The following is a 13,478-nucleotide window of genomic DNA, read 5'->3' as shown; positions in this document are numbered from 1 at the left end:
CTAAGACAGGCTCCTATCACAGACAACTGGTCACCTCCAAGGGGATCCTTAGGACCACAGAGCCCCTCTCAGGAACCATAAAATAGAGGAGCTGTGTGATAGAAGAACACAGAAACAGCAATCTCAGAGAGCAGAAGTGGGGTGACTAAGGGAGTCCAGTTATTGGTGAGGGATGGGGTGCAAGCAAAAGTAACAAGCCCAGAGAGTCATTTCAGGCAGCACAGCTTGTGGTGGTGGCAACAGGAAACAATTTGGGAAGACCACTCCAGCTCACCAACAGTTGTTAAGCTCAGAGATGTCTACCGGGTGCCAGTGTAGCCTGAGTCATCAAGGGTTCGAACCTCCAAAGGCAACAGATCTATCTGTGGCTAGACAGAGCCAGTGTGTGAGCTCCACATCGACTGGTGCCATGGTATACGTCTTCGGAGAGGTGACAAAGGGGGCAATTTCTCCAAATACAAGACAAGGACAGATTGTTTTTGGCATAAGCCACCTCAAAAATCATCAAATAAAAATGGTGGAGGAGTACTGGGACATAGTGCAGGTCAGGTGGCTCATGGGGCATTTCCTTTCAAGGGCAGGCGGCTTTCTGTGTAAAATCTACACCTGTGTTGCCATGGAAACTGAGCATGTTTTAAAGTATCTAATCCAGAGATCATTACCAGTTATAAAGGAATGATGGAACAGGGCTACAAATGGTTTTCTTAGGACTTCCGTTTTCTTCTTACTTAAGCACTCGAGAAATTCTGTATATTAGGTTATTAGGTTATTTCCATTTTGCAGATAAGAAAACCATGGTTAAGATATAGTTAAGGAGCTTTTCTTGATATGAGTGAATAACTAATGAAGTTTTATTCCAGTCTTTTTCTTTTAAAAACAATTTGTTCACGTGCAATACAGAGGATGTTTATTTTGATTGACAAGACCGTGGTGCAAGGCAGAAAATAAATGTGTTTGCTTAAAAAACAAAAAGACAAGATTTCCCTTTCTAAATAAAATGTGCAAATTGTCTAAACTTAAACATTATACAGAATTCAAAAGAATTCCTTTAGATCCTGTGCTACACAGGGAATACTTTTTATGATGGGTAAAAATAAAACACAATAAAATGCTGGTCTAATACTTGGTCACAGACAAGTCTTCTTATACGATGACCAGTCCAAGATCCAGAACCATGCGGAGTGTTAATTGAGGACCTTCTTTCTTTGCAACATACTCAAGTCTAAATGATTGGTTCTCAAATGTGGTCTTGGGCCAGGAGCATCAGCACGCTTGGGAACTTGTTAGACATGCAAATTCTTGGGCTCCTATTGAATTAGAGACTTTGGGGGTGGGACCTGGGAATCTGATTAACAATCTGATTCCCTCTCCGGGTGATTCTGATGCACCTTAAGATTTGAGAACCACTGCTGAACCATTACAATGGCAAGATCTCAGGTCCAAGATGGCCCCGGCTATGATGCTGAGTGGGATAGGTCTGTGCAAATGGCATCATGTTCTGTGTTGCTGAGGTCACTACAACAGTTTGCATTAACACATTTCCATAGATATGCAAACTATCGATGCCAATTGAGTTTATTGTTAAACAAAGTTAGGCTCACTCTTTTGTTTCTGCTATTCCTAATCCTCCTTTTCCTAGGCCATTGGCAGAAGTTGTTCATGCTGAAGGAAAACTGACTGGTTTACTTAAACCAGGGTTTCTTAGTCTTGTCACTACTGACGTTTTATTGTGAGAAGCTGTCCTGTGCATGTTCAGCGGCATCTGTGGCCTCTACCCACTAGATGCCAGAAGCAATTCCCCTCTCCCACCCCTCCCACTAAGGCATGACAATCAAAAATGCTTCCAGATGTTGCCAAATATCTCCTGGGGGCAAGACTGCACCCCGTTGAGAACCACTGACTTATACCAAAGCATTTCTTTCAAAGCGGTAAGAAAGGAGGGATGTGGCAGGGATAGGAGCAGGCTTGCAGAGGCCCCTGGGGGCAACTCACATTGTAGGAACGGCCATGCCTCTGTCTCCACTGTACCAGCGCTATCTGCGCGATGACCAGGGTGCAGAGGAAGATCAAGATCATCTCCACGTGCATGGACTCATGGCCCCGGTGCGTCCTGTACATCGTCTCCTGCTGCAGGCTGGAACCAGCAAATGAGGTCATCTGACAGAGCCTTCAACCCTTGCGCAGCACATTTAGGGAAAAAAAAAATGTCTGGGCTCCTGGAAAGCAACTGGAGATTTCAAACGTAGGGGGCTTTAAGTTTGATTACAGTTTTCCTAAATTTTTCTTGGTTTTTCCTTTTCTCCCAGACTCGAGGAGGGGGCAGCAGAGAGGAGGAGCCTGAGTTCATCAGGGAAACCAATTCCTCTCAGCCCTTAGCTAGTCTGTGTGGTTTTGGTCTCAGCCTTATCCTTTCAAGTGAAGTGATGGGGCCAAAAAAGTCACTGATGGGCTCTGGAAAGACCTGGGTGCCAGTCCCCGATCTGCCAAGTCATCGCCACACAGACTCTCAGAAGTCACTCATTCTCTCTGCACCTCAGTATCCTCCTTTGCAAACTTCAAATCACGATCCCTCTGTATTTTGCAAGATTGTTCTAGAACTGCAAACCGCATGTTATTTGTTCTTAAATGAGGAATAATAATGATTATTTGGTTAAATCATATGAAATTGCCATTTTTGAAAGTCAAAATAGTAAAATAGTGGTAATTTCAAGAAACTTGTAATATTCTGAAGTAAAAGGATATCCTGCAGATGGTGCCAATAGAGAGAATATTATCCAAAGGACTCCAGAAAACTCCTGAATGAGCTGTATACATTTTTTTTTTTCATGATAAGGAGAAAGATCTTAGGCAGGCACAAACATTCAGATGATGGCTGAAAGTCTCAGCTTTTAGTTGGACTCTTGGCTTTGCCCAGGTCGAGAAAACACTATAAAAGATACGTTATCTGGTTTTACTTCCTATAGCCGAAGTGGCTTCAAAGAGAGCCCAGATCAGTGGTTCTTGAGGTTGGCTGTAAATTGGAAATCACTGGGAACCTTTAAAAAACCCCAATGTCCGAGCTGTGCCCAGAGCAATTAAATGGCCATTTCTGTGTGTTATGGGCTGAACTGTGCCCACCCCCATCATGTGTTGAAGTCCTACCCCCCAGGTTCCTCAGAAGGTGACTGTATTTGGAGACAGGAACTTTAAGGAGGTAAATAAGGTTAAATGCCATCCCTGAATGGGCCCCAATCCAATCGGTCTCGTGTACAACTAAGAAGAGGATATTTGGATATAAACTCACACAGAGGGAAGACCATGTGAAGACGCAGTGGAACGCAGGCATCTGCGAGCCAAAGAGTGTCAGGAGAAACCAAACCTGCTGATACCTTGACCTTTGACTTCTTGCTCCCTGAACCGTGAGGAAGTAGATTTTTGTTGTTTAAGCCACCAGGGCCGTGGTAATTGCTATGGCAGTTCAAGTTCCACGTGTGATTTTAAGGTGCAGCCAAGATTGAGAACCACTGGGTTAGAGGAAGAGAGAGCGGTCCAGGGTCAAGATTAGGGAAAATGGGAAAATTATGAATGTAGCCAATCAAGTACTTTATAAATAGTGGTTAGCATTATCTTTCACCCCCGATGGGGCACCATCAGTCACAAAATCTCTTGAAGTTTCCACTTACGACTGGTTCTAGTGTGCATTTAATGTACTGGTTGGAAAACACTGCAAGGTAATATTCTGTGCCATAAGATTGTGACCTTTTAAAGGCACTCATTGGGTATGCAGGTTGGATTCTCCCCCTTTACCAATAATTTCTACAGCTACTCTAAAGAGTTAAGTACCAAGTGCCTCTGAAAAGGGCACTGAGGGTGCCCCCTGCTGGAGAATGTGTAGAAATGACCCTGCAGAGCCCAGTAAATCCTCCTGCCTGAGTTCACCTTTGAAATGGAATCTTAGAACCTGAATGCCGGAAGATACATTAGATGTACTGAAACCCCTACATTTATCAGATGAAGAAGCTAAAGTCCATACCAGGTAACCTGAATGAAATTACATTGTTCATAGTCTCCGTGTTGGAAGCTGAACTTAAGAGACAAGAATGATTTTCAGAAGCTCATTAAAAAATACACTCATTCCTTCAAAGAAATGGGAAGTGAAAAATAAAAGAGTACAAGCACTGATAGTTTTTACAGCCCCAAATCCAAAATAACTGTCTAATATTCTATTTAATGAATAGACTTTCAACTTAGGCCATGCAGATAGAAAAGTGAATTTATCGTTGGTCTAAAATACGGCTTGCATAGATATAAAACAAAATATGCCTTATGACATTCATCTATTTTGTGTATATATATAATGAAAACATCTCTCAAATGGTTAACCTATGTGGAAGTACTTTGGAAAGTATAAAGTAGTGTGCACATATAATAAGTATTTCCTATTTTGATTAGGAATACATTCATAATTGATTACCATAATGCAAAAAAGGAGGAACTTTTCATTTTTATTTCATTTCATTTGGTGCCCACAGGGAGCTAATGGCCCCACAGTAAGTACCAGAACACAGGGGAAACAGCACATAAAGAAAACCAGATGTATCTTGTGCCTAAAATAAATACTAACTTGACACTGCCCTATTTTGAAGGACACACAAATCCAGCTTTGTGGGAGTGCGTGGAGCACACTGTAAGAAACAGATGAAATCCCTGTGGTTTTGGTTCATCCTATCTGTTGTGCACATGCATGCCACTCTAACCCATGTTCTGTAGCCCGAGACATTTGCAAAGAAATCGTAGCTTCATTGAATTTCTCAAACTGTTAGGGTGGAAACGTAAGTTTTAGGATAACAGCTGTAAAAAAAAAATTCATCACTTACTTCCACTCATCATCCGCAGAAAGCTTTTTGTGAGAGATCTGAAAAAAAAACAAAAAGAGCTCTTCTCAAAATTTCATTGTTTTTTCAGCTTGTATTTTACAGAATTACATGGGAAACCCAAGCCATGAAAAATAGTGATGTTTCCTAGTACTAGAATAACTTAGGATGAAAGCCCTAGTAGAATATTTGCTTATGGAACTAACACACACACACACACACACACACACACACAAGAGTATTAAGGTTACTGTTAATAAATATTTGATTCTGCTCCTAAGTCAGAGAACTATTTGGCAATTCAGGGAAGACTGTAGAGAGTGGCCTCCCAATAGGAAGTGTCACCCTGGCTTTTGGGATAGGACATGTGAATTCTAAAATACATCTCTTGCTGGTATCTTAAATGATGCCAGTGAGTAAACATCTCCAAGTTCAAGGTTTTAGAGACAGAGCTAACCAGGGGCTCTACTTGTTTGGAGGATTTTTTGTGGCCTTCTGCTAATTTACCTTAAAACCTTGCCCTTGGGGACTGAGCTGGAGAGCATTAACCACACCCCCACCCCCACCCCCAGCCCCGGAAGTGCTTCTGAATGATTGTAGCCATGCGTTGCCTTCCCTTGAGCACTGCTAATCCACTACATTTGGTTATTTGAGACCTTTAAGGCAATCCTTGAAAAGACATAATTTTGTAATTTCCATGGAGAGCACAGAGAGCTTAAACCCTAGTCCTCTATGTTAAAAGCTACAATCCCCAATGATGGCAAAGAACAGAAAGCAAATAAAACATTTGTTACACAAATATGATTCTAACTAGGTTTTTTTTCTGTATGTTTTCTTCAAATGGCACCAGCAAATTTGACAGATGGGAAAAAACAATGCCATCCATAGTTCAATCTAGGTTTCTCTGACTCAGGGTAAACAGTTCCCACGATAAAATCTGTTTCTGTTTAAAATCAAGGCTTCAGGGACGCCTGGGTGGCGCAGTTGTTAAGTATCTGCCTTCGGCTCAGGGCGTGATCCCGGTGCTCTGGGATCGAGCCCCGCATCAGGCTCCTCTTCTAGGAGCCTGCTTCTTCCTCTCCCACTCCCCCTGCTTGTGTTCCCTCTCTCACTGGCTGTCTCTCTCCGTCAAATAAATAAATAAAAATCTTTAAAAATAAAAAAAAAAATCAAGGCTTCAGATGACACTGCTAAGTAGAGGCTTTGGCAATATTTGCACAGCGCCAGGATGTGCCAGAGAATGCCAGGAAAGGGGAAGTGGGTGAAGCAGCAGGTGACGCTGGCAGCTTCTCTATGGCTCCCTGCTTCTGGATGATCCCATCAGGTGGTCCCCGATATTCAAACAGAGGTCAGATCAGCTGGGCTCCAGTGCTGCCTTCTACGAGTGAAACCTTAGTGGCCACCCTTAGGGAATAGTAGTACCTGAGTCCCCACCTGTCTGATAGGTCCCTCCCTCTCTGCACATTGCAGGGGTTTAGAGCCCTGAACCCTGCATCCATTTAGCACCATCCGGCACTGAACACTGAGCTAACTTGTTCCTTGGGTGACCTTGGGCACATCACTAGCCTGTGATTGTCTCGGTTTCCTTATTAAAAACTGGAGATTGATAGGATAGCTGTTCTTAACTTTGCTGGGAATGTTGTGAATATAAAGAAGATATTACATGAGAGTTTTGTTGGTGTTTAATCCAAGGGCCAATGAACTCAATAAGAGTTATAACCTATAGGACTCCCTGGCTGCTTCTATTTTTGCTCTTCAGGATCATGAGGTCACAGTGCTTCTTACTAAAGTCAACTTAAGAAAGGGAACTGAGGCGATGCCTGGGTGGCTCAGTCGGTTAAGCGTCTGCCTTTGGCTCAGGTCAGGATGCTGGGGTCCTGGGATCAAGGCCTGCATCATGCTCCCTGCTCAGTGGGGAGCCTGCTTCTCCCTCTGCCTCTCTGCTGGTGCCCTCTCTCTCTCATGCTCTCTCTCAAATAAATAAAATCTTAAGGAAAAAAAAAAAGCAAACTGAGTTTTTAAAGTTGAGAAGAAAAATTACCTTTGCCTTTTACTAGTCATAGCCCTGGGCATAAATGTGTAACTACCCACCAGATAGCAAGTCATTTTTAGTGAAGCATGATAAATTATTCTACTGAAGACCAGAAAAGCTTAGGGAGTGGAAATTATAGCTGAAAAGTTTTCTGCTAAACACAAGAAAGAACTTCATTAGATTACGCGCACTGAAAAATACTCTTATTTCCTAGGGAAAAAGTGAATACGATGACGACAATGATGATATTTTTAGAGACACCTCTTTTCTAGTAATAGTTCCCTACAGTACAATATTTTTTTTCTAGGGTGGAGTCTACTTTTTGACAATTTTTTCTGGTATGTTATTATGCAAGCCCATTCAATATCTTACGAGGATTTATCTTGGAAATTAAAATGACACTAAATTTCAACTGGAAAAATAAGTATATAAGGATAGCCAGGAAAACTCAGGAGAAGAGTAAATACTGGACAAGTGGCCTACCAGACACTGAAATACACAATAAAGCCACAGAAATTAATTCAAAGTATTACCGGTCCAGGAATAGGAACACAGATGAGTGGACAGAACACAGACAGGGTGTAGGAACAGACCCAAGTACATATGATAAATGAGTCACTTAAAATCAGTGAGAAAAAAAAAAAAGATTGTTCAACAAATGTTGCTGAGACAACTGGTGGGGCATTTGGAAAAAAACATAGAGCTGTATCCCTACCCCATCTCAAAATAAATTCCAGATGGATCAAATATTTAAATGTAAAAAAGAAAGTCTTAAAAGCACTAGAAGAAAATATAGGTAAATGTTTTAATAATCATGTAATGGACAAAGTATTTCTAAGTATGAGGTAGAGACCAGAAATTATAAAGTAAAAAAAACGCAACAGTTTTTTTTTCTAGGCAGAATGAAAGTTGGAACTTTATTTTGAGGGTGAGGTTGGTTAGCCAGGAGGAGCTCAGGGTCAGAGCCTTGCCCAGAGGGACGGTGGGACTTTGGGGAATTTGGTTGGACCAGAAACCAGGTTGAGGTCCCATGGAGAGCCTCAGGGGGTCCACTGAGAGGGCTAGTTGAATCTGTAGACCTCAGGGCCCCCCAGCCCCGCTTTCTCTTAGGGACAGTGAGGTGGCTGGCTGGGCTGAGGGACAGGCAGGTAGAGGCGTAGGGGAAAAGCTACAGTGATTGTCCATTCATTCCAACCCTGGATGAGTCTATTCACTGCACCTCGCCCATAACCCTTCATCCCACATCCAGGGAAACAGGGAGGTGATGGGGCATAATCACTTATTACTGTGGGTGGAGAACCCAGGGACCTATGGGCTGGGGGTGGGGAGGTGGGATACACGGAGTGGGCTGGGAGGTAGCCCCTGCACTCTCCTGCTTCCGGATTATCCCTCCCCCCACTGCTGGGGAGAGGGTGAGAAGGGGCATGCCTGGGGTTGGGAAGGATAAGGCCCTCTGAGCCCTGGAATCTTCTGCGAGCACAAGAGCGCTGCTGCCCTGATGCTGAGCCCCTGCCTGTCACCTGCCTGCCAGGGAGGGTCCACCACTGGTTCCTGAGAACAGCTGAAGGTTGTCGCCGCTGGAGAGTGGGAAATCAGGAATGGGAAAGGGTGGAATGGTGATGGGGTCCCACTGGTTTTTTGTTTTAAGTCTTGTAGAACTATGTGACTCCTTAAAAAGTGGACGTACCTAATTTTAATAAAAGTTAACATTAAAAAGAAAAAAATGTCCATAACAGTAAGACATAATTTTCAGTTAAAAGTATGACAAGGAGAAAAATGTTTAGTAGCCAGTGCTGATGAGGAAAAATGACCTTCACATGCCCTTCAGGTGTGTTGTGTACATTAAGACAGTTTCTCTGGACAGAAAATTCAGTGAGGCATGTCAGAATTTTAAGTGTTCCTTTATCCTATGCAGAATAGCTCGGAATATTCTCTCACGAAACGAAGAGAAAAATACACAGGGAAAGATGACACAGGTGTTCACACGGTTTTTATTTATAATATTGAGAAATTAGCAACAATCTATGTGTCAACCCGCGGGGGACTGGTTAATGAGTTATGATGTATCTATAACAAAGGAAATCTATTGGCTTTTCTAAAATGTTTGTGCAGGTCTGTATTTATCGACATAGAAGTATCTCCATGACATATTGTTAAAAGAAAAAGCATGCTTCAAAAACAGTTGTATATACTGCAAACCTATTACTGCAAATATATGGTTACATAGAACCAAGAAACATCCTGAAGAAAGAGATGTCCAGAATGGTCACCAAAGTGCTAACAGGAATGATCCATGAGTGCTGATGTCTATTGGAACATTTACTCCTTTTTTATACTTGTCAGTATTGAATATATTCTGCATGAACACGTCACTTAAATGAGGAAGTCATTTTGATTCCGCTCCTCCTTTCTCCTTCTTGTCTATGAGCCGCCATGTTCCTGCTGCACATTCCTATTTACCTCTCCTCCCCTTTTAGCTCACTTTTGAGATTCAGATTCTTCTATCCACGTGCCTTCTACAGATCGCCACTTGGGTGCCCCTCAGACACACACACTCAACCTGCCCCAAACTGAACATATTCATTTCCCCTCAACCTGCTTCCATTTCAGTGCCCCCTTCTCACTCAGCAGCTCCACATCCCATCTATCCAATCATTCACAACAGAAATATGGGGCGCCATTCTTGACCCTGACCCTCCACCTCCCACCCAGTACCCTCCTGCTGACCTTATGAAAATACCTGGCACACCACTTCTTTCCACCTCAATGGCCTCTATGCCAACTGTTTTTTTCATTCGTTCAACAAATATCTATTGACCACCTCCCGGGTGCCACGCACTGGGGTAAGAGTTGGCATGCGATAAAGGTGAGTAAGACAGACAAGGTTCCTGTTCTCACGAATTGAGCCTTGTGTTCTAGAGAAAGTATGGACAATAAGCAAGTAAGGAAAGCAATGACCTCATGCGGTAAATTCTATGAAGAAACGGAACGGAGGGTGTGGTAAAGAAGAGTGAGCACAGGGAGGGGGCAGGGGCTGTTACTCTTTAGACTGCTTGGCAAGGGAAGGCCTCCCTGAGCTTGAGGAGAGATCCAGCCCGGTGTGCAGTGTTCCCTTCTTCTCGGGGGGCTCTTGCCTTCACTCCTTTTCTCCCATCAGTGAGGGTGATCCAATTACAAGCAAGCTGGTCACATCTGATGCCCTGCTCACAACCCAAGAGGCCGCGCTTGTCACTAACACAGCTCCTGTGGCCCTTTCCAGATTCATTTCTCTCTAGAACCCCTGCACACACTCTGCTCCAGCCAAGAAAAACCTTCCTTCCCCTGAATGCTCTTCCTCCACCCCCAGACACTCTGTGGGGATGCCTTGGATTCCACTTCCTCCAGCAAGCCTTTGGGTTAGGCCTCCTCAGTAGGTCCATTGTCCGCTGAACACTGTTACCACACTGTATGGTCACTGGTGATTTATTACTTGTCTTACCCCACCCTGAATACCCCCTGTCTAGCACATCGCACACTCAATCAATATACAGTTGACCTTTGAACCATGCAGGGGCTAGGGATGCCAGTTCCCCATACAGTCAAAAATCTGGGTATAACTTTTGATTCCCCAAGGCTCAACTACTGATAGCCTGCTGTGGACTAGAAGCCTCCCCAATAACAAAAACAGCTGATCAACACATATCCTGTAGGTTATATGTATTATTACTGTATTCTTACAATAAAGTCAGCTAGAGGAAAGAAAATGTTATTAGCAAAATCATAAGGCAAACACATTTATACCACTGCACTGTCCATAATCTGTGTACACTTGGACCTGTGCAGTGTGAACCCGTGTGGTTCAAGGTCTAACTGTATCTGAAACCTGCCTCCCTCCCAGCACCAGACCTCACCTCAGCTCCTACCTCCAAATGGGTTTCCCTACTTTCAACTCTTCCCTCACAAAAATCCAGCTGTTAGAAAAATCTTGCTAAAGTGCCTGGCAAAACCCAGAACAGTCAACTCAAACTACTGCTGTCGCTGGGATATACGTGGGGGAGGTAAGGGTGTGTCAGGCCTGGAGGGCTGTGTGTAGTGATACGGACTCCGGGTCCCTGGGTGAGGACAAAGCTTCCATGGCTGGAGGGGGAGCGGGGGGCTGTGTCAGGCCTACTCCAAGGCAGAGGTAGGTCCTCAGGGGGGAAATCAGAGGCTGCAAAGCAGGCCTCAGACAAGCAGAAGAGGAAACTGCTGAATCCATGCTGTCTGCTCTCTTACACCCCACCCTGAGGAGTCTCAGGAGCAGAGAGGGTGTAGCTGGCTCACAAGACCACAGGGGGTATAGCTGGGGAGGAGGAGGGTGGGACTAGGGAGATGGTGATTGCCACAAAGAGGTAACACAGGCAGCTGTGTAGACTAGAGCCCAGATCATGGGGGTGTATGTTTCTTCTTCACTCACTTACTTGTCCAACAAACATTCGCTGAGGCCCTGCCATCTGCCAGGCTCTGTGCCGGGTTCTGGAAATACAGCAGCCAGCAAAGCAGATCAAGTGCTTGTTTTACTGGGGCTTCCAAGGTGATGGAGGTTCTCAGAAAACCACATATACAAACAGACATGCTTCAGGGGCTAATAAGGATGATGAATGAAGATAAAATAGGGTAAGGTTTAGAGTCAGAGGGTGCTATAATACACAGGGTGGCCAGGAAATTCTTATGGAGTTGGGGTGGTCAGTAATCACATCTATTTTTCTTTTATTGTCCTCAACTCTTATAAAGTCTGTTTTAAACCAGAACTTCTCAAACTTTAGTGTTTGGTTAAAATGCAGATTTTAAGCCAGCAGGTTAGGGTGGGGACTGAGACTGCATTTCTAATTGGCTCCCTGGTGACACCTTGGCTGTTGGTCCCTGGACCACAAGGCTCTGCTCTGGGGGATTAAGGGACAAGCTGTGAGTTCCTCCCGGGGAAGAGTTAACAGCGGAGCATGCCTCCCGCAGGCAGAGGGCAAGGCAGTAATGGCAGCCTTAAGGGACAGCAAACACTAGCTGCAGACTGACTCTGCCAGTCTTCTGCCCCTCCCAGCTTCAGACTTCTTCATCCTGTCAAAGATCTGATCTGGGTCTGAAACCAGCAAGTAAGTCATGGAGTTCCCTTATGGCCTCCCGGTTTTAGAGAACAGATTGCCAATGCATAGTGTGTTACAAGACTTGTCATAATTCAGCTCTCCCTTCCTACAAGACTTCATGAACCCTGGATTTCTGCCAGGGTCACAGTGAATATCCACGCCCACCCCCACCTTTCTCCATGCTCACCACCCACTCCCCAACAATTTTTTTCACCTCCAAGTAATTTGGTATTCCAAGTATTTGGTATTTCCTCCATGAAGAATTCTCATTTCCCCTCATGGACACGTAGACTCTCATCCGTCCTCCCAGGCCCAGCTCACAAAAGCCATGCCATCACTCCCCAGTCGCCCTTGCCCACCCTCTCTGCCAGAAGCAATTCCTTGCTTCTTAGAAATCCTACAAAACTTCACTTGAACCTCTTTTAGGGGCAGTAATCTCTTCCTACCCTCTGTGAGTTATTTTATCCTTGTTATACTTTCTTCCCAGAATGTGAGCTCCCAGAGGAAAGGTCCACCACTAATTGCATCCCCTTTACCCATGAATAGCACAGTTCCTAGTATGTGATCATGGCCTAAGAATCATCTATAAATGAAAAACAGTAATGACTTGGATTTGAAATCACCAAAGGGCATGGGAGGGGGCGTGGGGGGAGGAAAGTGCCAGCCCAGAGGTCCTCAAAGCTTGAGCATCAGCACCTCCTGGTAACTAGTCAGACTTGCAAATAGATGGGCACTATCCCAGAGGTCAGGAATTAGAAACCCTGGGGGTAGAACCCAACTATCTGCTTTTTAACTAGCCTTCCGAGTGATTGTGATGCACGCGTCAGTTTGAGAACCGTAAAGTCAAGCCTTCTGTACAACCCAGCACCTTCAGCTGTCCTCTTCCAATGCCCACGGCCTTCACCTGGGCCCTGGGGCTTCTGCTTGGGAGCAAGGAGGAGAGAGGGGCAGCCAGTATGGAGGACAGGGAATGGATTAGGATGAGCCGGATAAGGGTCTTTCTGGAGGAGACGTAGTGGGGGGAGGGGCAGGGAAGCTGGAAGAAGGAGGGGTAGGGGAGGAGAAAGGGGAGAAGCGGCAGAAGAGGGAGAGGGAAAGAGGGAAATGGAAAGGGGTTCGACTCCCCTGGGGTGGAGGAGGGTGAGGCGAAGCAACGAGCACCTTCCTGAAAGGTCATCCGCCTCTCCATCCCGCGCCGGGGCGGGGGACTCGGAGACCTGTCCGTGCGGCCACCCAGCCCCCGCGTAAGCATCGGGAGTGCGGCCCCATGTCCCCCGGCCTGCGCCCCGCTCCCGGTACCTGCTCGTGCCGGGGAGGCGCCTCCAGCACCGGCGCCGCCTTGCGCACCGCGGCCCCAGCGGCCATGCCTCAGCCGCGGCGCCAGCCCTCCGCCACCGTCGCTCGCTCCGCCGGGGCCGGGGAGGGTCTCCGGGAGGCCGCGGTGGGGCGCTCTTGCCGGGCGAGCGCCGGGGGCGAGCTGTGCCTGCGGTAGCC

At 45.5% G+C, this 13,478-nt stretch overlaps 1 protein-coding gene across 11 annotated transcripts in view; it reads right to left on the bottom strand.

The window, feature by feature from the left end:
* The window catches only part of RNF175 (ring finger protein 175), a 63,893-nt gene that overhangs the window by 50,162 nt on the left and 253 nt on the right, over positions 1-13,478 (bottom strand). For 7 of the 11 annotated variants that reach the window (XR_004625817.1, XM_034661499.1, XM_034661500.1 and 4 more), the window contains exons 1-3: positions 13,284-13,477; positions 4,857-4,894; positions 1,993-2,134 (exon numbers count right to left, since the gene is read on the bottom strand). Coding sequence is in view for 10 of the 11 variants with exons in the window: in XM_034661499.1 (XP_034517390.1) it covers positions 1,993-2,134; positions 4,857-4,894; positions 13,284-13,349 (246 nt within the window). In the remaining variant the exon portion in view is untranslated. Of the gene's footprint in view, positions 1-1,992; positions 2,228-4,856; positions 4,895-13,283; position 13,478 lie in introns of those variants that run through there. The other 4 variants (XM_034661494.1, XM_034661492.1, XM_034661493.1 and 1 more) reach the window with 4 other exon arrangements.

Source organism: Ailuropoda melanoleuca, chromosome 5 (genome assembly GCF_002007445.2).
Source record: "Ailuropoda melanoleuca isolate Jingjing chromosome 5, ASM200744v2, whole genome shotgun sequence".
Classification (NCBI taxonomy): Eukaryota; Metazoa; Chordata; class Mammalia; order Carnivora; family Ursidae; genus Ailuropoda; species Ailuropoda melanoleuca.
This window is presented reverse-complemented; position numbering and strand designations above follow the sequence as displayed.